We start from the raw sequence: 26,833 nt of genomic DNA, 5'->3' as shown, positions 1-26,833 counted from the left end.
GACCTTGCCAAGAATCCTTCCTGATTTGACCAAATCGTTGCGGAAAGCTAGAGAGTTTTTCAAGTATGAAAACGGATCGAATCTCCGCACGGACTGTTAAATCCGGACGGATTTCCGCAATGTGTAAATGAGCCATGAGTCAAACTGGCCTACGAACATTAGATAAGGCTCAATGGCAAAGTTGATTTTTATAAATAATTTTTAATGCTTACTTTTAGAGTTCATCCTTGAGCCATTGTAAAGTTATGAGATCAATTGCTTTGGACGTCAGAAACATAAAAATTAGAAGTAGTCCGATTAGTCTTAGAAAGGCTCATACCTCTAATGAGGGGGGTTTTCTAATTTTTTCCAAGGGTCTCCAAAGGTACATTTTTTCTGCAGTAATAGACGATACCCTTGTCCGCAAAGTTCGCAAATTCATCTTATAAAAATGGAGGGGCTAGAAACATAACGCAGCACAGGACCCTTAGAAAATGTCATTCCAGGTGTTATACGTTGCTCATACGAATCAAACAGTTCGTGGTAACGAACTGTAAGTAAGGAGCGACCCGGCTCAATGGTAACCGAAACTCTAGAAAACGGGATATATCTATTGGTATTTTTGATACCAATAGATATATCAAAAGAATCAAATTTCAATGCTGATTTCAAATATATAACTTTCATTAAGTTTAGTGCTACCCATCAAAAGTCACGCGCCTGAGAAAATTTGGCTGATTTTCAAAAAAAGGGGGAAAGACCCCCTAAAAGTTATAGAACCTTAATGAAAATCACACAATCATATTCAGCGTATCAGAGAACCCCTCTGCAGAGGTTTCAAGCTCCTATATAAGAAAATGTGAAATTTTACATTTTTTTGCCAGAAGACAGATAACTGATGCATGTTTATTTGTTGGTTTTTTTTTCCCAGGGGTGATCGTATCGACCTAGTGGTCCTTGAATATTGTTGGAGGGCTTATTGGAACGGAAATTAAAAGTTCTAGTTCCCTTTTTAAGTGACCAAAAAAAATGGAGGGCAAATAGGCCCCCTCCCACGCTTATCTTTTTCCCAAAGTCACTCAATCAAAATTTTGAGATAGCCATTTTGTTCAGCATGGTCGAAAATATGATAAATATGTCTTTTAGGGTGACTTAATCTCCCGAAGTTTCCAGAGGGAGGGCTAAAAGTTATGAACTTTACCCAATGTTAACATATAGTATTGGTTATTGGGAAGTATACAGAAGTTTTCAGGAGTTTTTTTTTTCTGTTCGTGGGAGGGAAGGGTGGGTCGGTGGTTATGTTGGAGGATCTGTTCATGATGGAAGTTTTCAAGGGGGAAGGGAAATTGCCATGAAGGGGGCGCCGGACTTGCCAGCATTATTTATTGGTTATTGGGAAGTATACAACCATTTTCAGGAAAGATTTTTTCTGGGGAGGGCTAGAGGAGGGGGTTACTCTGGAGAATATTTCCGTGGAGGATGTTTCTTTGGGGTAAGAGACATTTCTATGAAGGGGGCGCCGGATTTCCAATCATTAGAAATTAAATCGATCATTAGACGATCAGAAATTAAATAAAAAAAACAAGTTTTTTCAACTGAAATGCAAGAAGGAATATTAGAACTTAAAACGAACAGAAATTATAACGTATGTGAGGGGTTCTCCCCCAAGTCAATACCTCGCTCTTTACGCTACAGTTTTTTTCAGTGCTTTATAAAGAGCTATCTATTCTAATTAAACGGCCTTTGTGATTCAGGGGTTTATGAATCAAATTTTTTTTTAACTTTTAACGTAAAGAGCGTGGTATTGACTAAGGGGAGAACCCCCTCATATACGTAATATTATATACGTAATAAAAAAAACAATAAAAAAACAAGCGATACGGCTCAATAGTAATCGAAACTTTTAAAAACGGAATTTTGATGTCAATAAATGTATCAAAAGAATGTGTTTATAATGCTGATCCTAAATATATAAATTTTTTTAAGTTAAGTATTACTCATCAAAGGCTACAGGCCTGAGAAATTTTACTCGATTTTTTAAAGAGGGGGGAAACATCCCCTACAAGTGAAAGAATTTTAATGAAAATCACACCTTCAGAATTCAGCGTATCAGAAAACCCTATTACATAGGTTTCAAGCTCATATCTGCAAAAATCTGCAACTTTGTATTTTTTGCCAGAAGAAAAATATACGAATATAGAAGTTAGTTACGTAAGTTAATTTGTAAAGACATACATTTAGCAAAAGAAAAGTAAAATTTTTATGCAAATAAAAGCTGCATTAACTAAAAAAAGATCAGAAAAGAAATAAAAAAAACAAGTTTTTTAAACTGAACGTAAGGAGCGACATAAAAACTTAAAACGAACAGAAATTATTCCGTACATGAAAGGGGCTGTCCCCTCCTCAATGCCTCGCTCTTTACGCTAAAGTTTGATTCTGTCTCACAACTTTATTTTTACAAACAATAAAAAACTTTAGCGTAAAGAGCGAGGCGTTGAGGAGGGGACATCCCCTTTCATATACGGAATAATTTCTTTTCGTTTTAAGTTTTATTGTCGCTCCTTACTTTCAGTTTAAAAAACTTGTTTTTTTTATTTAATCAATGTAAGGGTCGTATACTCTCTGGCAGATTTTGAGCATTAGACTCTAAGCCGGTGCCTGACAGTCAAGGCTGTATCCAGGGGGAGATTTATGGGGTTTGAACCCCTCCCCCCCCCCCGAATAGTTTGTCCGACCCATGAAAACGTAACAAAAATGAATAAAAACAAATTTTTGATGCGTCTTTAAAAGTTTTTTTAACTCCCCCCCACGAAAAAAATCTTTTGAAACACCCCCCCCCCCCCGATAAAAAAAAATCCTGGATACGTCTCTGCTGGCAGTGGCCACTTACCTCTATTTTACCGTGCATCTTCTTTAAACGACAGAGCCCAGTTCACGGGCTATTTTTAAAATTTATTGAAACTGCTATGAAATTGCTCTGTCTAAGCATTTTTCTGTCAAAGTAATAACCTGATGTAACAAATAACGTATGGTTTTGTTAAGAAGTGTTTTTTTTAGAAGTTTTTTTAGAAGTGTTTTTAGAAGTGTTTTTTTTTTTGAAGTGGGGACAGAAGCGCATTTTTAGAAGCGCACGGTGGGGACATTCATGACCCCTCTTGAAATTTCTCGGTCTTTCTTGTTATTAATTATAAAAACCTTTTCCACAAAATAAGTTTTTCAAAGAAAAGTAAAGAACTCCATTAAACAAAAATGAGCAACACTAAAATCAGACAATCTACAAAGCTTGAAACTACCACAGATCAACATCGATAGATCAAGGAAACCCAAAACGAACAGAAATCACAATAATTAACTGAGCCAAGCTCAAAACGAGCAGAAATTAACATAAGTTGGGCGCAAAACCCCTATGCCTTCCCAAAGCCAGAACAAAATTTGCGCTTTACTGAAAAAATGCAAATGAATGTGCATTGTCAGTTTAATATACATATACTGATATTTAGTAATCAAATGTTAATATTATTTGATTTATTAAAGATATAAAAGTAAAAACATTTATAAAAACATTTTTCAGCAATTTTTAACAGCATACACCCTCTTAAAAATCTGGACGCAAATAGTAGTGTTTAATTTAGTTTCATACCTCCTCTATTTCTCCTGTAATGGAAAACTTGATACCATTCGCCAAAAATTCTGTTTACTTTCTTTGATAGCCTGAATACACTTACGCTATTTTGATTTGGTAAATCTTAAGAGCAGAAACAGCCCCAAAAGTTTGACATAAACCCTCAGTCGTTCTTGGGATACTGCTGAGATGCCTTATTGGTAATTAGCATTAACACGTGCATTTTGATTTAATCTTATGGCAACATTTAGTTTTTAAACATAAAGTAAAATGGGAGGGTGGGCGTGGGAGTGGATTAGTTTTCCTCCAGTCCCTTTCGACTATTAAAAAGGCATCATCTATTTCTATTTTCAATCCAATGAGCCCTTTTCGAAGTTCCTACGACAACTACTTCGATACAAAGTTCCCTGGTCAAAACAAGAACAACAACAACAAAATAATACATTATACAAACATCTATCTTTAATATAAAAATATCAAGCCTTTTAATCACTTTCGAATGTTAAAAAGGCCACTAGGTCTTTTAATTTCAGATCAAATGTACCCTTTTTGAGTTTCTACGATAAAACTTCTTATAGACGCCTTATATGCCCCCAGGGCATAAATTACAACTCTAGCCCCAAGGGCTGTGAGGGTGGTTGTCATCCCCTAAGGCCTGATTTCCAGAAATTTCAACTACGTTAGACAAAATGGCTATCTCAAAATTTTGATTGGATGTGTCTGGGAAAATGGTGAGCGTGAGAGGGGGGTTAGTCTTTCTCCAATCACTTTCAACTATTAAAAAAGGCACTAGCCCTTTTATTTTCCAATCAAATGAGCCCTTTTGAAGTTTCTACGACAACAGTTTCAATAAAAACCTTATATTCCCCTCGCCCTGAGGGCTGGGGGCGGGGTTGTCATCCTCACAGACCCAATTTCGAGAACTTTCTACAACGTTGAACAAAATGGCTATCTGAAAATTTTGATTGGATGTGTTTGGGGGAATGGTGGGCGTCAGAGAGGGGTTAGTTACCGTCCAATCACTTTCAACTATTAAAAAGGGCACTGGCCCTCTAAATTTCCAATTGAATGAGCCCCTTTTGATGTTTTTACGACAACTATATCATTAAAAACCTTATATACCCCCAGGGCATAACTTACAACTTCTGCCCTGGGGACTTTGGGGGGTGTGTCATCCTTAAATACATAATTTCCAGAGCTTTCAACTACGTTGAACAAAATAGCTATCTCTAAACTTTGATTGAATGTGTTTGGGGAAATGAAGGGCGTAAGAGGGGGGTTAATTACTCTCCCCTCACTTTCGACTATTAAAAAGGGCAATTTTAATTTTCAATCAAATGAGCCGCTTTTGAAATTTCTACAACTTTCTATATATACTTTATATGCCCCCAGGGCATAACTTGCTACCCTTGCACTGAAAGCTCTGATGGGATTATCATCCTAAAAAACCTAATTTTCTGAACTTTCGAATACATTGAACAAAATAGACATGCCAAAATTGTGATTGGATTTGTTTGGGGAAATAGTAGGCGTGAGAGGGGGTTAGTTGCCCTTCAATCACTTTTGACTATTAAAAGGCCAATAGCCCTTTCAATTTTTAATGGAATCAGCCCTTTTGGATGTTTTTACAACATCGTCTTCAATAAAAACCTTACGTGCTCCCAGGGCATAACTTAAAACTCTTGCACTGAGGGTTGAAGGGGGGGATAGGTTGTCATCCTTAAAGGCCTAATTTCCAAAACTTTCAACTGTGTTGAATAAAATGGCTATCTAAAAACTTTGATTGGATGTGTTTGGGGAAAAGGTGGGCGTGAGAGGGGGGTTAGTTGCCCTCAAATCACTTTAAACTATTAGAAAGGGCACTGGCCCTTTGAATATCTAATCGAATAAGCTATTTTTCAAGTTACTACGACAAACATTTCAATAAAAACTGTATATACCCAAATGGCATAACTTACAACGCGTGCCGTGGAGACTTTGGGTGAAGTTTTGAGCTCTAAAGTATTGTTTTTTGACATCTAAATGCTTGGAATAAAATAGCTCCTTTAACATTTTGATTAGATATGTTTGGGGAAATGGTGGGCGAGAAAGCGGTATTAAGTACCTTCCAATCCCTTTCGATTATTAAAAAGGGCACTAGCCATTTCAATTTCCAATCAAAGGAGGCCTTTTTGAAGTTTCTACGACGACGCATTCAGAAAATACCTATATACCCCAAGGCATAACTTACAAGCCTTGCCCTGAGGGGTGTGGGGGAGTGTCCTCCTCAAAAACATAATTTCTATCTGGAAATCCATAACACTGAACAAAATGGCTATCTAAAAATTTTGATTGGATGTGTTTGAGGAAAAGGTGGACGAGAGAGGGGGGCTAGTTGCCCTCAAATCCCTTTCGACTATTAAAAAGGGCACTAGACATTTGAATTTCAAATTGAATTAGCCTTTTTCAAGTTTCTACGATAAAGATTTCAATAAAAACTTATATGCCCCAAGAATATAACTTATAACCCTTGCTCTGAAGAATGTGAAGGGAGTGTCCTGCTCAAAGGTATAATTTCCTGAACTTTAACTGCGTGGAACAAAATGGCTATTTCAATATTTTTATTGGATGTGTTTGGGGAAATGGTTGGCGTGGAAGTGGTGTTAGTTGCCTTCAAATTTCTTTTGACTATTAAAAAGGGCACAAGCCCTTTCAATTTCTAATCGAATGAGCCCTTTTTGAAGTTTCTACGACAACACTTTCTATAAAAACTGTATATGCCCCCAGGGCATAATATACAATCCTTGTCCTGAGGGTTGTGACGGGTTGTCATCCTCAAAGACCTAATTTCCAGAACTTTAAATTATGTTGAACAAAATGGCTATCTCAAAATTTTGATTGGATGTGTTTTGGGAAAAGGTGGGAGTGAGAGGGGGGTTAGTTACCGTCAAGGCCGTATCCAGGGGGGGGGTACCCGGTTTGACCCCCCCCCCGAAATTTTTGACCGAGTCGAAAATAAGTCGAAAATTAGTAAAACCTAGGTAAAAATCAGTAAAATTAGTCGAAAACTGAATCAAAATTAGTAAACCCCCCCCGAAAAAGTCAATAATTGGTAACCCCCCCCCCCGAAAAAAAATCCTGGATCCGCCCTTGGTTACCGTCCTATCACTTTCAACTATTAAACAGGGCACTAGCCCTTTGGATTTTCAATCAAATGAACCTTTTATGAAGTTTTTATGACAACACATTCTATAAAATCTCCTAGTCCCCAGGGTATAGCTTACAACCCTTGCCCCGAGGGATGCGGGGGAGTGTCCTCCTCAAAAGTATATTTTCTATCTGAAAATCAACTACGCTGAACAAAATGGCTGTCTAAAAATTTTGATTGAATGTGTTTGGGGGACTGATGGGCGTGGGGGGGGGGCTAGTTGCCCTCCAATGACTTTCGACTATTAAAAAGGGCTCTAGCCTTTTGAATTTTCAATCGAATGAGCCTTTCTTGAAGTTTCTACGCCTTCTATAAAAACCTAATATGCCTCCAGGGCATAACTTAAAACCGTTGCCCCGGGGGTTGTAGGGGAGTGTCCTCCTCAAATACATATTTTTATCTGGAAATTAACTACGATGAACAAAATGGCTATCTCAAAATTTTGATTGGATGTGTTTGGGGGAATGACGGGCGTGGGGGGGGGGGGCTAGTTGCCCTCCAATCACTTTCGACTATTAAACCGGGCACTAGCCGTTTGAATTTCCAATCGAATGAGCCTTTTTTGAAGTTTCTACTACTACGCCTTCTATAAAAACCTTATATGCCCCCAGGGCATAACTTAAAACCCTTGCCCCGAGGGTTGTTGGGGAGTATCCTCCTCAAAAAGATATTTTATCTGGAAATCAACTACGCTGAACAAAATGTCTATCTCGAAATTTTGATTGAATAAGTTTGGGGGAATGATGGACGTGGGGGGGGGGCTAGTTGCCCTCCAATCACATTCGACTATTAAAAAGGGCACTAGCCCTTTGAAATTCCAATCGAATGAGCCTTCCTTGAAGTTTCTATGACAACGCCTTCAATCATATCCTTATTTGCTCCCAGGGCATAACTTAAAACCCTTGCCCCGAGGGTTGTAGGGGAGTGTCCTCCTCAAAAAGATATTTTCTATGTAGAAATCAACTACGCTGGACAAAATGGCTATCTCAAAATTTTGATTGGATGCGTTTGGGGGAATAATGGGCGTGGGGGGGAGGCTAATTGCCCTCCAATCACTTTCGACTATTAAAAAGCGCACTAGCCACTCCAATTTCCAATCGAATGAGTCCTTTTCGAACTTTCTACGACAACTTCTTCGATACGAAGTGCCCGGGTATGGAGAAAAAAAAAACATTGCGCGCCCATCGTTCTTTATTTAGGCAGCGCGCTGCCTATGATTTGTATAATTCCTGCTAGACGTGTTGAATGGTTCATGGTAATATTCATGCAGTAAATTGAGCTAAAACCCAAATATTAAGACCTATATTTGTATTTTTAAGCATCAAACCCCCAACCCTATCCCTCTATAAGGAATTTTTAATATTCTTCTTTTGTTTAATGTGGTCTTGTATGTGGATTAAGATACTTGCATGATATACTCCCTGCAGCTCAAGTTGTTCAAGCATTGACACAAGGCCGTACCCAGGATTTTTTTTCGGAGGGGCTTTACTCAAAGATTATTTTCGGGTGAGGGGGGGGGCTACACAAAAAAACTCAAAAAACGCATACTAAATTTGTTTATATCCATCTTTGTTACGTTTTTACGAGTCAAACAAACATTTCAGGGGGGGGGGTAAAAAACCCCACTCTCCCTCTCTGGGTACGGCCTTGCATTGATATGCTGTAAGTCGGTTTCAATCAACTTAGCGTGAGAAAAGACAAAGAGAAGTGACATAATAGTTGGGAAATCTATAATCTGGGTTATATATTTGCACATTAAGGGAGTGGGGGTAAAGTATTGGGACATTCTGAAGTTAGAAAACAATTCTTACTTCACAATATCAGAATAATTTTAGCTAACACATTTTGTATGAAGACCCGCTGTACTTTACCCCCGTCCCCCACCACCACCTCCCCAACTTTCAAAGATATGGCCCAAATTTGTTTCCAAAGTATTAAATATTTTTATCATACTTAGGTGTATTTTATTAGGAATAACCAACTTCACTTCTTGAGCTACAGGTGCTATATTCCTAAAATCACGTATTTTTAATGGCGTGTGTGATTATTTAACAAAAGAGCTCACTAAAGAATTTTATAAAGAATTTGGTACTTAAGTATTAAACGTACTCTTTTATGTACTGCTAAAGGAGCCAAGTTTGGTTAATGCTAATGAAATAAAATAAAATCGGATGAATATATAATAGTTTAAAAACAAATTTGGGCTATATATTTGCACATTAGGGGGGTGAGGGGTAAAGCATACCATATATTAAATACGCAACCTAACCTAACCTAGGTACCTTCCCCCCTCCCTAAACACTAAAAAACAACAGCTTAAATATCGTATACGAAATAAAAACCACGCTATGCATTGCATGACTCTGTAGCGGTCTCTTGAATTAACCCGTCTTTAGTGGGTTTTTCGTGACTGGTTTCATTGCGTTGTATAAAAGAGTACGTTTAATACTCAAGTATCAAGAATTTGAATTCGTTTTTTTTATGCTCAAATAAAGAATTTCATTGTTTGAAAATGAAATTTTCACCCCCTAATGTACAAATATATATCCCAAATTTGTTTCCAAAGTATTAAATTGTTTCATACTTAGATATATTTTATTAGGATTAACCTAACTTCACCTCTTGAGCTGCAGGAGATATATTCCTAAAATTACATATTCTTAATGGCGTGTGTGATAATTTAACAAAAGAGCTTAATAAAGAATTTTAATTATTTTAATTATGCTCAAATAAAGGTTTTAAAGACATTTAAATTCCAGTCTTTCATGTGCCAATTTATTCAAACCATGCTTTAAGATGATACAGACTTAATTTGAAGGATATATGTTTCTACCTTAAATAATAAAATCTATCATCAAACCCTTGTTAAGTCATCAATTGAAATTGTATTTGGATGAAAAATGAAAGGTTTTGTCTGTCCTTCATTTTGTAAGGTAGCATGAAGGTGAAGCGCAACCAAAAATCGTTGTCTTGTAAGAAAGTTGACTATATGAATATTAAATCCCTCTAAATTACAAGATAAGAATATTTAAATAGCTTAGGTAACTTAATTAACGTCATGGAAAGAGAGAAATTTGCAAAAAGGTATGAGGAGTTGTAAACAATTACTCAAAAAACGGGCCTCAAGTTTTGAAGCACTTCTTACTTTGTGTTAAAACTAAATAAAGTTATATTGAACAATACTATTTATATCAGAATTAAAAATTGGAGAATAAGTTTCTCTAACATACAAATAGCAAGACAAACTATGGATTCTTATAGTGAAGGATAGAAAGGATGTAAAATATTATTTTCTTTCGATAAAAAGACTATGTCAATAAAAAACGAACAATGATTAATTTAAAAAGCTTTTTCCACGAAATAAGTTTTTCAAAGAAAAGTAAAGAGCTCCATTAACGCAAAAAGGAGTTGTAATCAAAGTAAATAATATTCCAAGCACAAAACTACCACAAATCACTATCAATAAATAAATGAAACCAAAAACGAACAGAAATTACAATAAATAAGCGAGTCAAACTCAAAACGAGTAAAAATTAACATGAGTAGGGACGACAATCCCCATGCCTTTTCAAGACCAGAACATAGTTTGCACTTTACTTAAAACAAAATTTATTTTATAAAATTTCACTTTTTTTACTCTATTCGCCAAAGTTTAGCTTATGCTTTATGGAGTATATAATTAGTATCCGTAACGTGTTGAAATGTTTTTTGTAAGCTTGACACCATTATCTAATCGTTCTGAAACCTTAATTATGTCAGATTTATCACAAATTTAATGGATATACTGGACAACGATAGTAAAATTCTGTGTTTTACTTTATGGAATTCAGGTAAATCTAGGGAAAACAAAAATAAACTAGAATTAGACTCCATTGGTACACTTGAAACAAAATACTTTTTAAACCTGACAAATTTTGATATAATTATTAAACTTAAAGTTAACAACTTTTGTGTCAAAATACTACAAAATTTAAGTAAAATTCGAAAAAAAATATTTTACTCTTTAATAAAACTAATATTACAAATCTGCTAACTCTCCGAAAACCTTCAAAAAAGTTTGTAACTTAAATAATATTTAGTTATTTTGCATCGATGTATCTGTTATAAGGAATGAGTCAACTTTTACTTCCTTCTGGTAAAACAAAATTAATAATCTTTGTATAGTTTGTTAACAACAGAAAATATTGATGATAAAACTGAAAAATTGCAAAAAAGTGCAGAAATCTGGGATCTGAACTCTCTCATTAGTTTAAGTCACTACTGCCTAAAGCTCTTGCTACCATAAATAGTTGAGTTGTGAAGAATCAGGCAGTAAACCCTGATGTTGACTAGGCCTAGGGCAGAAAAGGAGGGTCATTTACGGAAAATGTTTTTCTTATGTGGGATTGCCTTTTATGTTAAAAAAATCAGGTCAATCAACATATTTTCTGTGGGAATCGACATATTGTTAATGTTTGAATTTTTACGGACGAAAGTGTTCTCTTTTTTTTTGGCTTAATTATTTCCACAGTCTGTCATGGCAACACTGACAAAATGTGGCACCACCTTAAAAGGTATGAATAGACCTAAAATGGGGCAAGACGGCATAAACTGTTTTCATTTGATGTCCTAGGTACTTTAAAGCTCAACTATTGTATGACCGAAAAGTGTTTGTTCCTGTATGATTTTCTGGAAAGTGAAGGCTTATTCCCTTAGTTAAAGGCTTGAGGTGATTTTTTAAATTTGGTGTTAAAAAATTTAGTATATAAGACCCACAGAGTATTTCATGATGAAAATTTACTTGTGTCTCTTTACTGAATTCTCCATTAAAAGCTGGGATTATTAGCAGTTCCTCACCAAGAGGTGGGCGCGAAATATGCCACAGTTTGCTATTGGGGAAGAAATTTGCCACGCCCGTTAGTATACGTGGCACTCCGAGATGTACACCAGGTGGTGGTAAGTACCACCTGGTGTACACCACGTGGCACTCCGTGGCACTTATACTTATACGTGGCACTCCGAGATGTACACCAGGTGGTGGAAAGTACCACCTGGTGTACACCACGTGGCACTCTGTGACACTTATACTTATACGTGGCACTCCGAGATGTACACCAGGTGGTACCCGAATAAATCCAAAATTTAGTCTTGGCTCGAAGTCTGCAAGCCGAATAGTCACGTTTCTGATTAGTTTAATTTTGTCATTATTATTCATAATTAGGCACTTGACTGTTAAACAGAACATTCTCAATTGAAGTTAGATAATCATAATGAAACACATTAGTTTATATAATGGCTAGTTTATATAGTAATGAAATTTTGGTTATTAATTTAGGCATTGGCGGGGGGGGGGGTGGGGGAGAAATATAACCTAACCTAGCACAACCCCACCTAATCTGTAAATTTATAGCCCAAACTGTACAAGTCCAATGCATTCTGTGACGCGTTCTGTTTAGTAGATAAGTACCATTAATCATTTTTTGTAGAAGAGTAAAACGTGATTCGATATTTAGCGTATTCTGAATCTAAACAAATAAATTACAAATGCCAAGATCGTTTTTGATTTGCTTCTTACTCAAGGTTTAGTAAAGAATTTGCCATATCATCTCTGAAAAAAAAACAACAAAAAAAACAATAAAAATATGGGAGCAAGGGCAATATCTAATCCAGGGTGTAGTCAGTATCTTCGCCTAAATTAATTACAAGATCATATTTCAAAGAGATACACTATCCTGACTTATTTGAATTGTCAGACTTGCATGCTTTCGTTTGTGTTTATTGTTGTTTTTTTTTATGTTTTTTCGAATGAGAAACTGATTAAAAGTTTTACCTAAAATGATATAATGGCAAATGTTCAGTTTATCTTGTTAATCATGTATCATTCAGGATCCTTAACGGATAGTTGGCTTTTGGAGAAATTTCACTAAAAATATTTTGGGTAGATTTTCCAAACCACATTTAAAAAACAAAGATTTTTTTTTAGATAATATGTACTTCAGAAAATGCTATTCAGTATTCTTGAATATTCCCAAAGAAAATCATGGCACTTCGGTGCGCTTCATCCAAGTAAGATCTTGGCACATTTTATTAAAGATAGGTGGCTACTCTTGGTAGACGGGGGAGCCATAAGATTCAGTCTTCCTAATATATGCTTCAATCGTTACAATCATTTGTGCTATTCATTATTTCTCTCGTGGAATTTGCCTATTTGTTCGCATTTTAAAATCCGCCCACCCCGAAAAATTAATTCATCCTTATAGAGCTTATTAAGAGTGATTAGATTATATGAAGGTAACCCATTGCCATACTGATTTTGGGTATAGGATGGAGCTTGGCAAAATAGATTTTAAAACTGGAAGATATCTTTTAAATGTGCTCCAGGAATGTTTAATGTCCAACGCATAATCAAGTTAATATTCAATTCAGTAGGAAATCAATTTGCTAAAACATGAATTTTAGACGCTCCCCTTCCCCCGAAGGCGCGTTAAAGAGGTACAATTAATATTGACAGAAGAAAGTATGGAATTCCCAGATAGTTTTTTTAACTTGATAGCTGTTTATAAAAAAAAATCAAAGAAGGGGAATAAAAATGATGTTAAGATTGTCACAGTAACCATTTCATGATAGTTTGATACGCTGAACAGAAACCTTAAACATAGTTTAATTTTTACAATATCTAATCTATTTTTAATTCTGACTCAAATAGATACTAAAGACAATGTTCAAAGGAATTCTTTCGTTTTTTTATAAGCAAATGAGTAGACTAGAAGGCGATTAGAGATACCTTTTTTGTACAAGTTAATGTCAGCTCAAACCTCACGGAGAAGAGCTTGAGGGCCAAAGGCACCCCAAAAAAGATCTTGCCCTAAACCATAGATTTGAACCGACTCCATTAGATGATTAGAAACAGACTTTTAGTGTAAATGCTTTGCTTAGTGAACATAAAGACAGTTTTCTTTATCTCTTTCGCAAAACAACTTTAATTTAATTTCTTTTTAATCGGTAAACCATTTTGTATATTTATACCGACAAATTACTCTATATTATCGACAATGAAATTAAATTGTAATGGCTTTCCAAGTATTTATGACGTCATCCGTTTGAAAAATATTTTTAAAAATTGAGGTCCTCGACCAATTTTCCCAGCGTCGTAACGTATCTATATCGCTTTTTCATACTGGAAAATGCTATTGTGCCAAATGTCAGACAAAATTATTGTGCCATTTTTACAGATAAATAAATAAATATACAAATATATACAGTCATTGTTCGTTTAAAAAGATAAGACTCACTCTAGTCTTGATTAAATTGATTTTCTTTGATTACAATCAAAGAAAAACCAACCATAAAATAACCCAGGTTTATTATTATTATGTTTTTTCAAAATGTTTGACCTCGTATTGATTTTTAGACTATCTTAATTTTAAACTCATGAATTACGCTTGTTAAGTTTTTTTTCTTATTTTTTAGTTCCTTATTCAAGGCATAGTTGGAAATTTTTGCCGCGTCATCTCTGTAATAAAAAGTGGAGAATGTGGATGCAAGGGCAACAGTAAGTCAAGGGTGGGGCTGAAACCAAAGCATAAATCAGTCATAAGTCCATATTTCAAAAAGTGCACCACCCTGACTTTTCTGAATTATTGTGTAATGCTCCAGAGTTACTTGGTCTCTTGCACTTTTTTCATATTGAATGAGAAACTGATTGAGTGTTGCCCAGTATAGTGGTTTAGTTTTCATTTGATGGTGTCAAGTATATATTTGTTACCTTGTTTGAGGTTTAGGATTAAGGTAGGAAGTGAGGATAGTAGCTGGTTTCGAATTAAATCAGGAGTTAAGCAGGGTTTTGTCCTATTCCCATATACATGGATTATTTTGATGGAATTTGTCCTAAGGAGCCCCGCAAAAGCTATGGGAGAGCATGGAATCAAGTGTGGAGGTAGTATCCTCATAGACTTAGATTATGCAGCCGGTTTTTGTGTCCTAGATTAAAATGTTAGCAGAATAAATGGATTTTTGGAGGTTTTGGGAATTTCAGATGCAAGAATAGATTTGAAAATTAATGTTAAGAAGACAATGTCACTCAGCCTAAGAAGAAATGGAGGTGAACAGGTGATGTTTGGTAATCAGAAGATCAATCAACTGGATAGCCTTACTTACCTTGGTATTATTATTAGTAAAGATGGCGGGACAGTGAAAATGTAAAAAATAGAATAGACAAGGCCCAGAGTGTTTTCTCACAGTTTGAAGAGTAGGAAGATAAGTTTGTGAACTAAAACTAGAATGTTGGGAGCTACGTTAATGACAATGGTTAAGTTTGGTTCTAAAACGTAAGTGCTTCGAAAGGCCGAGGAACATCTTTTTAAACAATGTTTTCTAGGGACTCGCTTGACTGATCATTTGTCAAGCAACAAGCTGTGCGAAAAATTTAGTCTTATTCCACTTTAACGAGCTATAATGAAAGAAAGGTCAATGTAGCTAGGGCACATTTTTCGGATGAAGGATGAAATATTGCCAAAGATTGCGTTTTTTGGCTATCCGTGTGGGGCAAAGCGAAAGACCATTCTGGGTCGTCCAGAATGGGTTGGGAAGAGGTCTTAAGGAAGGATTTAAAGGAAATGCGAAATTCACGGGAGGGGTTGAAGTATGAAGCTTTGAATAGGTTGGGCGTAGGAACAGCGCGAACAGCTATGTTGGCGTAATGCAGCTTGGTTCTGCTGTGAGTTTTTAGTAGCAGTAGTAATGTCTATGCTCTTAATTATGATTGTGGTTCTAATATTTGTATATTATTTTTGCTCGAGGATCCTGTAACACATGACTGCACGAAAAGGGTTCTTAGGCTTACAAAGTGCTCCCAATTCCTAGCAGCTTTTTGTTCAAAATAACTTTTCTTAAAAGTGACTCATTTGAAAAGTAAATGACTCTTTTATATAAAACCGTTATATCTAGTCATATTAAAGGGGTTTTAAGATCCTCTTTTTGATAAGTTGAATGTATTAATGATAGATACCAACCTCACGGGTAAATACAATGGTTGTGAGAAGAGAGAGTGAGTCTAAGGCTCCGGTCCATAGGAAGCTCATTTATTGTTATTGCCTCCCTACTTTTTTTGATATTTGAAAAATTCATCTGATTTTGTTTGTTTCGTTTTGGCTTTTTCTCCAGTTAGCATGAATTGATGGCAACTTGATTTTAATTCAAAATCTGTTGATTTTTGAACTAAAATGAAGGGCCATCAATTCATGGCTAATTGGAGAAAAAGCCAAGACAGTGTTTTGGTAAACGGCATGGGCAAACGACGGGAGTAGCTATGACTCCTCCTTGATTTTTGAGTTAAAATCAAGTTGCCATCAATCCATGGCTAATCAAACAGTTCGTGGTAACGAACTGTAAGTAAGGAGCGACCCGGCTCAATAGTAACCAAAACTCTAGAAAACGGGTTTTTGATACCAATAGATATATCAAAAGAATCAGATTTCAATGCTGATTTCAAATATATAACTTTCATCAAGTTTAGAGCTACCCATCAAAAGTTACGCGCCTGAGAAAATTTGGCTGATTTTCAAAAAAAGGGGGAAAGACCCCTAAAAGTTATAGAACCTTAATGAAAATCACACCATCATATTCAGCGTATCAGAGAACCCTACTGTAGAGGTTTCAAGCTCCTATCTACAAAAATGTGGATTTTTCCATTTTTTGCCAGAAGAAAGATCACGGATGCGTGTTTATTTGTTTGTTTGTTTGTTTGTTTGTTTGTTGTGTTTTTTGCCCCAGGGGTGATTGTATCGACCCAGAGGTCCTATATTATCGTAAGAGGGCTAATTGGAATGTAAATGATAATTTCTAGTGATCTTTGTGAGTGACCAAAAAAAATGGAGGGACACTTGGCTCCCTCCCTCGCTCATTTTTTTCCCCCAGTTACCCGCGCCACAGTGTTCGACAGTCAGGTGGGTCCGCTGGGTCGAACATATGATAAAATGTGTTGGAGGATGACTTAATTCCCCTCAGTCCTCGGGGGGAGGGCTGAAAGTTATGAACTTTACTCAATGTTAACATATAGTATTGGTTATTGGGAATTATACTGACTTTTGAAGAGGAGATGTTGGCGGGTAGGTGGGGGAAGGAGCGGGGCGGGGGCAAGAGGGAAGGCACTGGCCATGAATGAAGGGTACAGGGGGGAAGGGACATTGCTATGAAGGGGGCGCCGGATTTCCCAGCATTATTAAAGAAAAAGATCAGGAATTAAATAAAAAAAACAAGTTTTTCAACTGATCAACTGATTGTGATTAAGAGGTCATTTTTAAAGAACTGGAAAAAAAATTCGAACTATAGTTTAAAGAGCAGGGTATTGACTAGGGGGCAAACCCCCTAATATACGTGTTAAAAATTTATGAATATAGAAGTTCGTTACGTAAGTTAATTCTAAGTTACGTATATTTATTACTAATAATAGCGTTCGTAAATAAAATTAAACAAGTTTCGAGAAAGCCATTTAACCAAATATAATATGCAAATTTTGTTTTAATTATTCATATACGGTGAGCCAAAATCAAAACCTGCATTAATTCAAAAACGTTCAAAAATTAAATAAAAAAAACAGGTTTTTTTAACTGAAAGTAAGGAACGGAGTTAAAACTTAAAACGAACAGAAATTATTCCGTATATGAAGGGGCTGTCCCCTCCTCAACGCCTCGCTCTTTACGCTAAAGTTTGACTTTCTCACAACTCTATTTTTTTAAACAATAAAAAAACTTTAGCGTAAAGAGCGAGGCGTTGAGGAGGGGACAGCCCCCTTCATATACGGAATAATTTCTGTTCGTTTTAAGTTTTAACGTCGTTCCTTACTTTCAGTTAAAAAAACTTGTTTTTTTTATTTATTGGAGAAAAGGCCAAGACAGTTGATAGTAAGAGTGAGAGGCACAGCTGGCATAAGTCTTTTTCAGGAATGTATAAAAATTATGTCATTTTCCCTTGTTGATAGATAGTCTACCATCCATCCACCCATCTTGGGACAGAACTAGATAGTCTTGGAACTTTAGGGATTATCAAGATTTCTGGGCTGATACCTGACGGAAAATCTTGACTGGACTTGTATGAAAAAGGGGGGTGGACCGAATTTGCTTGGACTCACAGGCAGACAAGGCTAAAAAATATTGCAGCTCTGAAATACATTCCCTTTTGCAGGCCAAAGTGGAAGCTACCCTTTACTTCATTCTAGGGGCGGATCTAGAGCAAAATCTTGGGGAGGGCCCAATATGACAAGGGCACCAATGAGCGGAATCTTGGGGGGGGGGGGGCAATGTGATAAGGCTGCCAATTATTGACCAAATTGACAAATTTGTTTAAAAAAGAGACAAAAACAGAAAACAACAAGGAATTAGGGGGCCAGATAAAATATGGGGGAGGGGAGGGCCCTCTGGATCCGCCAGTGCTTTAGTCCCTTCCAAAGACTAAGTTTCTGGGCGTAAGTTCTTTTGCAGACAAGAATTCACTGCGCATGTAAGATTCATCTTGAATAATATTGTTACTGCACAATTCTTCAGATTTATTGCTATGACTAGCGTCACATTCCCGCGTGTAGAGGACTAAAACAAGAAACATGATTTGATGGATTATTAGTTAGATCTTTAATTGTATTATGTTCTCTCTTGTCTTACCATATGAATGTCCACATGATATGCTTATTTAATGGCAAATTTGACTAATCATGTTTAACTATACGCATTACTTTTAGGCAGTAAATGTGTCCAGCAAAACCTCATAGTTCCATGGAAATCACGTAGAAACGTAATGGCAACACTGACTCGTTTATTGATAGGTAAGACAGTATTCCTTAATATTGGCACTCGATTTTACAGTTAGTGTTAACAAGGGTGTACCCAGGGGTAGGAACAAAAGATATAAATTCTTTGTTGAAAAGGGAAGGGGGACGCTTAAATCGAGCAAATTGCTTAAAATCTTACACTTTTGGAGGCTATCCTCAAAACTGTCGTAATTTGATGGGAGGCCCCTGGTTTGTTCTTCAGATCAAAGAGGAGGGGAAGTCATAGGGGGCTGAAGCCCCCGTCCTCAAAGGACAAGGAAAGGGTCTTTTGAGAAAAGAGTCGTAAATAGTATAGAAAGTCGTGATATTTTGTGGTTAGCAAAAGTCTAATATTGATTGTCTGAAAATTAATAAACTTTAATTTTTATTAGTTTTTTTTTTAACTTTTCCTAAACAAGTTTAAAGAAAAGTAGATATTTGTGTAGTGGCCAGTACACACTCGAGAAATGAAGTTAGGTTGATCTGATAAAATATAACCTTCAAATAATCTTTAGTTTCTATAATAGTATAATTTGGGCTATATATTTGCACAATAGAGGGTAGGGGTACAGTATTTGGACAGGGCCCCTAACCTAGTTTAACTTACCCCCCCTCTCTAATGTGCATATATATAGTCCAAGTTACACAAGTCCAATGTATTTTATCACCCGTCACTTGTCTTTGTAGCTATGAAACCAGTTTTCTGAGATCTAACCTAAATGTAATTCCGGAGTGTGAACTGGCTAATAATACACAAGCACCGAAAAGTATGAGAAAACTTACCTAAATTAAATGGAATTCGCATTAGGATCGGCAGAGAATTGTAAATGTTACAAATTTAAAAATTATATTCTTGTAAATTACATTTAATTTCCGAAGAAAAGTTTTTGAAGACAAGAAAACTAAAGTAACTATTGTGAGTCTTTTGGGCAGTTTTTTTTTGAAAAATGGATGGCACCCATACCCTTAAAATCACAATTCTACTTGCTCTTTTCTAGCAAAAATGGTCACGGAGTAAATAGAATTATCACTAACGTTCAGGTGTGAGGTTAAAAGTGACTACCGTCTTAACTAATGAGCTTGGGAAAATTAATGGAATAAAAACTTGGGTTAATGTCGTGAAGAATGATCAGTGGTGCCATCTAGTGTTTGTAACTTTGATTGACCTAAAACTGCTGTACATCCGTCTTTTCAGGTGCTTTAAACTGCAGGGGAGAGTAAAGAATGTAGTGTTTGGCTGGCAGTCGACTTACCATCTTAAAGTCAACTAACTTACCCAGCCTGCAGGATTTCCCAAGCCAACTTAAGCCTACTTTGTGCCGACTGAATTTTGACTTTAAATATTTTTTTAGAACAGCAAAAAATGTTGATCAACTGTCACTTTGTCTTTTGCATTGCAGATTAATCCTATCAATATTGAATTTTCTTTGAAATTTCCTACTTTTTTTTATTAATGTTGCCTCTCGTCCCATGTTAAATTGTCGAAAGTCCAGCTCTTTTACGTTTTTTTTTCTCTTTGGTCTAAACGACAGTTAAAGCGCCACTCTCGGCCTAAGTATGAATTACAAAATCTCAAATACTTGATGACTCATTGTTAATTCGACTTAACAATGAACAAGATTCATAACAAAAAGAGGACAAAGGGTGAGAACGATGTCTTCCCACAAGTTAAAGTTGTTAGGCATTCGATTATTGTCGTCAAGAGCAAGCTTATAATGCTGCGACTAATCCTAATTTAGTTAGACAAGATTAAAATTATTTTGAAAATAAATTTTAGTTTAACAAAGAATGTCTATGTATAATGTGTTAATGCTTCATTTTTGTTCAGTTAAAGTTTTAATTTTCACGTCAACTTCTTCTGTGGAAGTCTGGATAAGATATCAGCGGGTTAGGCTATTTACCGAAGGCTACGCCTCAAAATTTATTTTCCTACGTTACTAAACCTTCCCACTAGCTTTGCTGTCTTTCTTGTGGAATACGGAGTATATAACTGCGAGTATTGTCTTAAATATTTATTAGTGATAATCTTTCATTAGCATGAGCAGTAATTCAAATAACGATACTATAAATGAAAATACCTTCGGGCTCGCTCAGCTCCCTCTCCCTACCGTTCTGGGCAATTGTTTCTCTTTTCGAGATTAAATATCACCCTATATTTGTATTTGAAAAGAGACGTTCTTCTGGTTTCCAAGAAATGTGGCTTCTCTATAGACGCAAGGGTGAGGGGAACACGAGCCAATCGGCCCTCCTTTTATGGCTCTCATTGCTAATTCCTTTCTGTGTACATTCCAAAGTGGCGATATCCAAGTATTTCTTTTCTTAAGTTAACGTTGGCTATGAAAACGGTTAGTCTCGATAAGCCAAAAATTCAAGAAATATAATAAAGAATCAAACAGTTCGTGGTAACGAACTGTAAGTAAGGAGCGACCGGGCTCACTAGTAACCGAAACTCTAAAAAATAAAATGTTGATACCAATAGATACATCAAAAGAATTGGATTTTTATGCTGATCTTAAATATATAAGTTTCATTAAGTTTAGTTCTACTCATCAAAAGTTACGAGCCTGAGAAAATTTGCCTTATTTTCGAAAAAAGTGGGAAACATCCCTTAAAAGTCATAATATCTAAATGAAAATCACACCATTAGGTTCACCGTATCAGAGAACCCTACTGAAAAGGTTTCAAGCTCCTATCTGCAAAAATGTGGAATTTTGTATTTTTTGCCAGAAGAAAGATAACGGTTGCGTGTTTATGTGGGCTTGTTTTACAGGGGTAATCATGTCAACCCAGTGGTTCTAGAATATCGCGGGAGGGCTCATTCAAACAGAAATTAAAAGTTCTAATGGCTATTTTAAGTGACCAAAAATATTTGAGGGCAACCTGGCCCCCGCCACCGCACCCTTTTCTCCAAAGTCGCCCGATCAAAATTCTGAGATAACCTCTTTGCTCAGCATGGTCGAAAAATATAATAACTATGTCTTTGAGGATGGCTTAATCCCCCGCAGTCCCTGGGGGAAGGGCTGCAAGTTATGAACTTTGCCCCATATTTACATATAGTATTTTTTATTGGGAAGTATACAGACTTTTTTCACGGGGGATTTTTCTGATAATGGGCCGTATTTACCAGCATTATTTAAAAAACGATCAGAAATTAAATAAAAAAAGACAGCTGAAAGGAGCAACATCAAAACTTTAAGCGAACAGAAATTATTACGTATATGAGGGGTTTTGTCCCCCTACTCAATACCTCGCTATTTACGCTAAAGATTTTTTAGCACTCTCATAAGAGCTATTTATTCTAATTAAACTGCCTTTGGGATTAATGGGTCATTCTTAGAGAATTGGAACAAAATTTGAACTTTAGCATAAAGAGCAAGGTATTGACTAGGGGGCAAACCCCCTAATATACGTAATAAAAATATAAGAATATTGAAGTTCGTTACGTAAGTTACGTATATTTGTTACTAATAAAAACGTTCGCAAATAAATTTAAAAGTTCTAGTGCCCTTTTTAAGTAATTAAAAAAATTGGAGGGCAACTAGTGCCCCTCCTCCGCCCCCTTTTCTCAAAATCGTCCTATCGAAATTTTGAAAAAGGCATTTAGCCAAAAAAATGTAAAATTAATATGCAAACTTCGTTTTAATTGTTCATTTACGGTGAGCCCAAATCAAAACCTGCATTAATTAAAAAACGTTCAGAGATTAAATAAAAAAACAAGTTTTTTTTAACTGAAAGTAAGGAGCGACATTAAAACTTAAAACGAACAGAAATGGTTCCGTATATGAATGGGGATATCCCCTCCTTCAACGCCTCGCTCTTTTGGCTAAAGTTTGGCTCTTTCTCACAATCTATTTTTTTAAACAATAAAAAACTTTAGCGTAAAGAGCGAGGCGTTGAGAAGGGGGACATCCCCTTTCATATGCAGAATGATTTCTGCTCGTTTTAAGCATTAATGTCGCTCCTTACTTTCAGTTTAAAAAACTTGTTTTTATTTATTTAATTTTTTAATAAGGCGAGTTTGATGCGCCAAAAATCTTCACTTTTTTTCTAGATGCATTCTCTGTACTTTATTTGCCCAAGAAAACATCAAGTTTCTTTTGACAAATAAGTCTGCTTACAGAAGTCGTGTCAGCTCTATTTGTAGGCTACCATATTTGTATAGTCAGGCTCACGACAAACTCTCCTACAGGAACATAGCTTATTAAATTTTTAAATTAAACCTTGACTTTGGTAAAATATAATTTAGAAGGAGATTAGAAAGTATTAAAGACATAAAAGACATATTAAAGACATTTTTGGAGCAAAACTTTACGCCAGCCAATTTAGTTTTTGTCTTTACTCGTTGCAGCACAATTGACTGCCATTAGTAATAAATTTAAATTTCAGTTCAATTGAATTGTAAAAGAGATCAGCGATAGGGTGTTTGTTTCATCACATTTCTCTTAAGGAAAAAAAAAGATACAAAATAATAGTAAAACTTGTTAAGATTCGTAAAAAGTTAAAACTAATGGCCTTGTTATCATCTCGGATTGCGGATACAGCTCTGATCCGCCACCGTTGATGGAAAAGGCCGGCAATCACTCCCGTAATAAATCTTTTAAGGCTGTCTTGGAGAATTTCTTTTTTTCCGCTTAGGGGTTTAAGACAGCATTACCCCATAACCTGCCCAAGGAGTATAACCTGTTTCATTTACTTCGCAATTCAGTGATTAGGAAACACATTATTTACTTTCATTTTAGCACGTTTTCTCCCATATTTTAGTACTATACTGAAGAGATGTAAGTTTTAGTTGCAATCACAAACTTTTCTTGCAATCGTGAGGAGCCCTTACCGCATAAGGAAGCTCGAGTTCCGATTTACAGGCATCTTATAAGTATCAAAAGGACCTTGTTTTGGTATTTGCCCGTACGTGTAGCTTATATTTTAAGGATTCACCCTGGGTCTAGAGACCTTAGTGGGTAAGAAAAAATAATTCAGAAGAAATATATTATTAAGGAAAAGTGCTTAACGTCGTTTCTCAGGCAGAGAGAGCAAACTTTTATTAAGGTATTTCATGGCGATACCCTGTATATACAGTATGTAAATAAAATACGTTTTCAAGTACATGTAAAACGTTTGGAATTTAAAATGAGTGTCGAGAAAGTTTAAAACTAACAGGCGGATGACTCTTGCTTCCTCAATCCTCACCCGCCATGTTCAAGAGATTGCTTGTGCTTCACTGAAGTCCCAACATTTCCGATATTTTTTTTTTTTTTTGAAAACATAAAGATGCTTCGATATTTTTCTAGCCGACAAACCCTTTTCATGTACCATTTGAGTAGCTGTTGTGATTATGTCAGTTTTTACTAAAATACAAGTAATTCCTTGAATGCTATGACTGATTGTTTAAGGGGACGATTGCCCAATTTTGATTCAGGTCAAATTTTAATTGGTTTAAATTTTGATGTTAATTTTTTTGTATTTGAAAATACTTGTTGTTTCTAAATTTAATTTTTTTTTTCATCATGTTTTGTTTTATTTTTGTTTTTATACATCAAAGGGGCTACCCTTATTTATGAGAATCCGCCCTTGCACTTTAAACGTTAAACTGTCAGTTTTGATCACAGTTCATATAATTATCCAGTAAGCTTATCCCAGATCATTTCTGGTCTTCGTTCTCGGTGCGAACAAAAAGCTCCTCCCACTTCTTTCTGCATTAGCGGGTTAGTGTGTTCACTCAATGAGAAATGGTTACAACGTGCATTATTCGTAATTGCGAAAGCAGAAAAAAAACTTGGTGAGCCAGCCAAGTGGTTTGCAAGTGTCCCATCTCACAGGTATGACTTAATTTATATACAAATTATGACTTAAATTATTATTTACATACAGTGGGCTCAAAGGATTGGCCTAAGTAGGATTGAGTAAAAAAGGAGGCGAGGGGTTGATGAAATTTGTGAAAATAAGGAATTTTTTTTCTTCTAATAACTGGTGGAATAGGTTTAATGCTTTCAGGGGTGAATCCAGGATTTTTTTAGGGGAGGGGGCGCAAAGTAGGTTGATCCGACAAACTTACGTTAGGAGCAAGTTTAATTAATGCAAAATTGTGTTAATTAGGGAAATTACACTGCTTTAGAGTACTTTACGGGGGTAACCCTCGCCCCCCCCCTCTGGCTCCACAACAGGCTCGTTTATCATTTTTTTTCACGTTGTGAAATTTTTTTTTCACAGCCTACTATATATACATTAATATAAATTTATATGCAGTGTTACCGCCATACCAATTATTCTCCTTTCCTTTTTTATTCTTTAATAATAATTTCTGGTCGTTTTGAGTTTGAATTATTGTAGGCTTCTATTTTTTACTGATCTTAAGTTTAATATGGCCTTTACTTTTCTTTAAAAAAAAACTTTCTTTTTCGTAAAGTTTTCGTAGTATATATATATATATATATATATATATATATATATATATATATATATATATATATATATATATATATATATATATATATATATATATATATATATATATATATATTTATATCGGCGCGTACAAACAGCTCCTCTCATTTGATTTGCCATCAGCGGTCCAATTACCCTGGAACACGTATTTTGGCAGAAACTTTTTCAAAATGCCTTTGAAACCAACTTGAGACTTCGAAACCTATTTTTAATTCCTAAAAACATCTAATAATAACATTACACTACAAACTACCGATTTTCATGCATGTATTGGAATAAATTAATTTAAAATTAGCTTCTTCAAAATTAGTGTTCCAACGTTGAAGCCAAGTTTCGCGTCCAAGAGAAATCTGACTTGTCTACCCGTGAAAAGATCTGATATCGCTTATGTTTCTATCTGCAAAAACGTTCTCCGGAGCACTTGCACCCCGGTCCGGGTTTTTATAATGGGTGAGATAGGGAATAATCATACTGGATAATTATATAAACTGTGGTTTTGATGTACTGAAACGAGAAATAATCTCAACAGGTTATTACTTTTTAGTTTTGTTTAGTTTTTAGTATTGAGAAAGAGAACCATAATAGGGAATGGTTCGCAAAGGAAATACCCATAAAAATGAAATTTTTCGTCTCATAATTCAAATTAAGGGTCATCACCTGAATTTAATATTCGTATAAACACTAAAAGAGCAGCCATAAAGTTTAAAAGGGGAAAAAATCAACTAAATTAACCTTTGAAGCCCAAGCCTTTTAAATCCAAATGTTTCTAGGTCAGTGGGCTATCTAGCACTATAGAATTAATTAATGCCACTGTTAGAGTTAAACTTCTGAAACTTTCAGTATAGAAAAGCTAATACTAGTGCTGCTAACAACTTGCTCTAGTATCAAACCACCTGAGGCCAAAACAGCTATGATCGCTCCTCCATCCCAATCTATTCAAAGTCTTTCACTTCAAAATCTTCCAACAGTTCTAATTTCCCTTAAATTCTTCCTTACAACCGCATCCCCCACACGGGTACGATTCGCTTTTCGTTTGGCCGTAGATAATTGACCGTAAAGGATAATATTTCGGTAATACATCATCCTTCATCCGTACGTACCGTACACTCATCAGTCTTTCCCTCATTATAGCCCTAAAAAGCAGGATAGAACAACATTTGTCGTACGACTTAGTTTTTGAAATACGGCCGGTCGAACAGGTACCCTAAATAATTCTTCTAGAAAGCATCTAACAAGTTGCTCTCAATCTTTCATAGCACCCACATTTCGGAACCATACTTGACCACTGTCATCACTGATTACCACCCTTTGCAACACCCCTAATACTACAGCTGAGGGTAGCATAGGAGAACAGAAAAGAAAACTTGTATCAAATAGCGCTATTACATAATTTGGTTATTATTGAAACAGTTTAGCAGAAACAATTGAGCAGAGAGAGAATCCCAAGATGAAAAATGGTAATATGCACATATTTCAAAGAATCCAAGAACTGAAAACCAGTTTATCTGGGAACTGTGTTCCCGTCAACTTCCTTTATAATCAATTTGAATTGGGTGCAACTAGCCGTCTAGCTTTACCATTCCTTAGATGGCATTTCGAGCTTGCATTTCAAATAAGGCAACAAGACAATCAAGTGCGCAGGAGCAGTCCTTGTATACCTTCGTTTATCACCCTTCTAATAGTACTAAAAATAATAATTTCCCAGCTCTGTATCTCCTTTGGTTTTTGGAAATAAGGCTAGGTCCCATGTGGCATCGTTGCATGTAGCACGATGACTATTCGGTTTTTCGTATTGGGTATCGGAGAAATTTTCATTCTCAATTTC

The 26,833-nt window shown here is 35.8% G+C and overlaps 1 protein-coding gene across 1 annotated transcript in view; it reads left to right on the top strand.

Moving 5' to 3' along the window:
- Positions 1 to 26,833, top strand: part of LOC148944245 (uncharacterized) — a 91,876-nt gene that overhangs the window by 46,652 nt on the left and 18,391 nt on the right. The window contains exon 2 of the mRNA XM_089099755.1: positions 18,499 to 18,582. Coding sequence (XP_088955881.1) covers positions 18,555 to 18,582 — 28 coding nt within the window. The 5' untranslated portion in view covers positions 18,499 to 18,554. The remainder of the gene's footprint in view (positions 1 to 18,498; positions 18,583 to 26,833) is intronic.

This window comes from Artemia sp. Qi Xiang Cuo, chromosome 14 (genome assembly GCF_049724085.1).
Source record: "Artemia sp. Qi Xiang Cuo chromosome 14, ASM4972408v1, whole genome shotgun sequence".
Classification (NCBI taxonomy): Eukaryota; Metazoa; Arthropoda; class Branchiopoda; order Anostraca; family Artemiidae; genus Artemia; species Artemia sp. Qi Xiang Cuo.
This window is presented reverse-complemented; position numbering and strand designations above follow the sequence as displayed.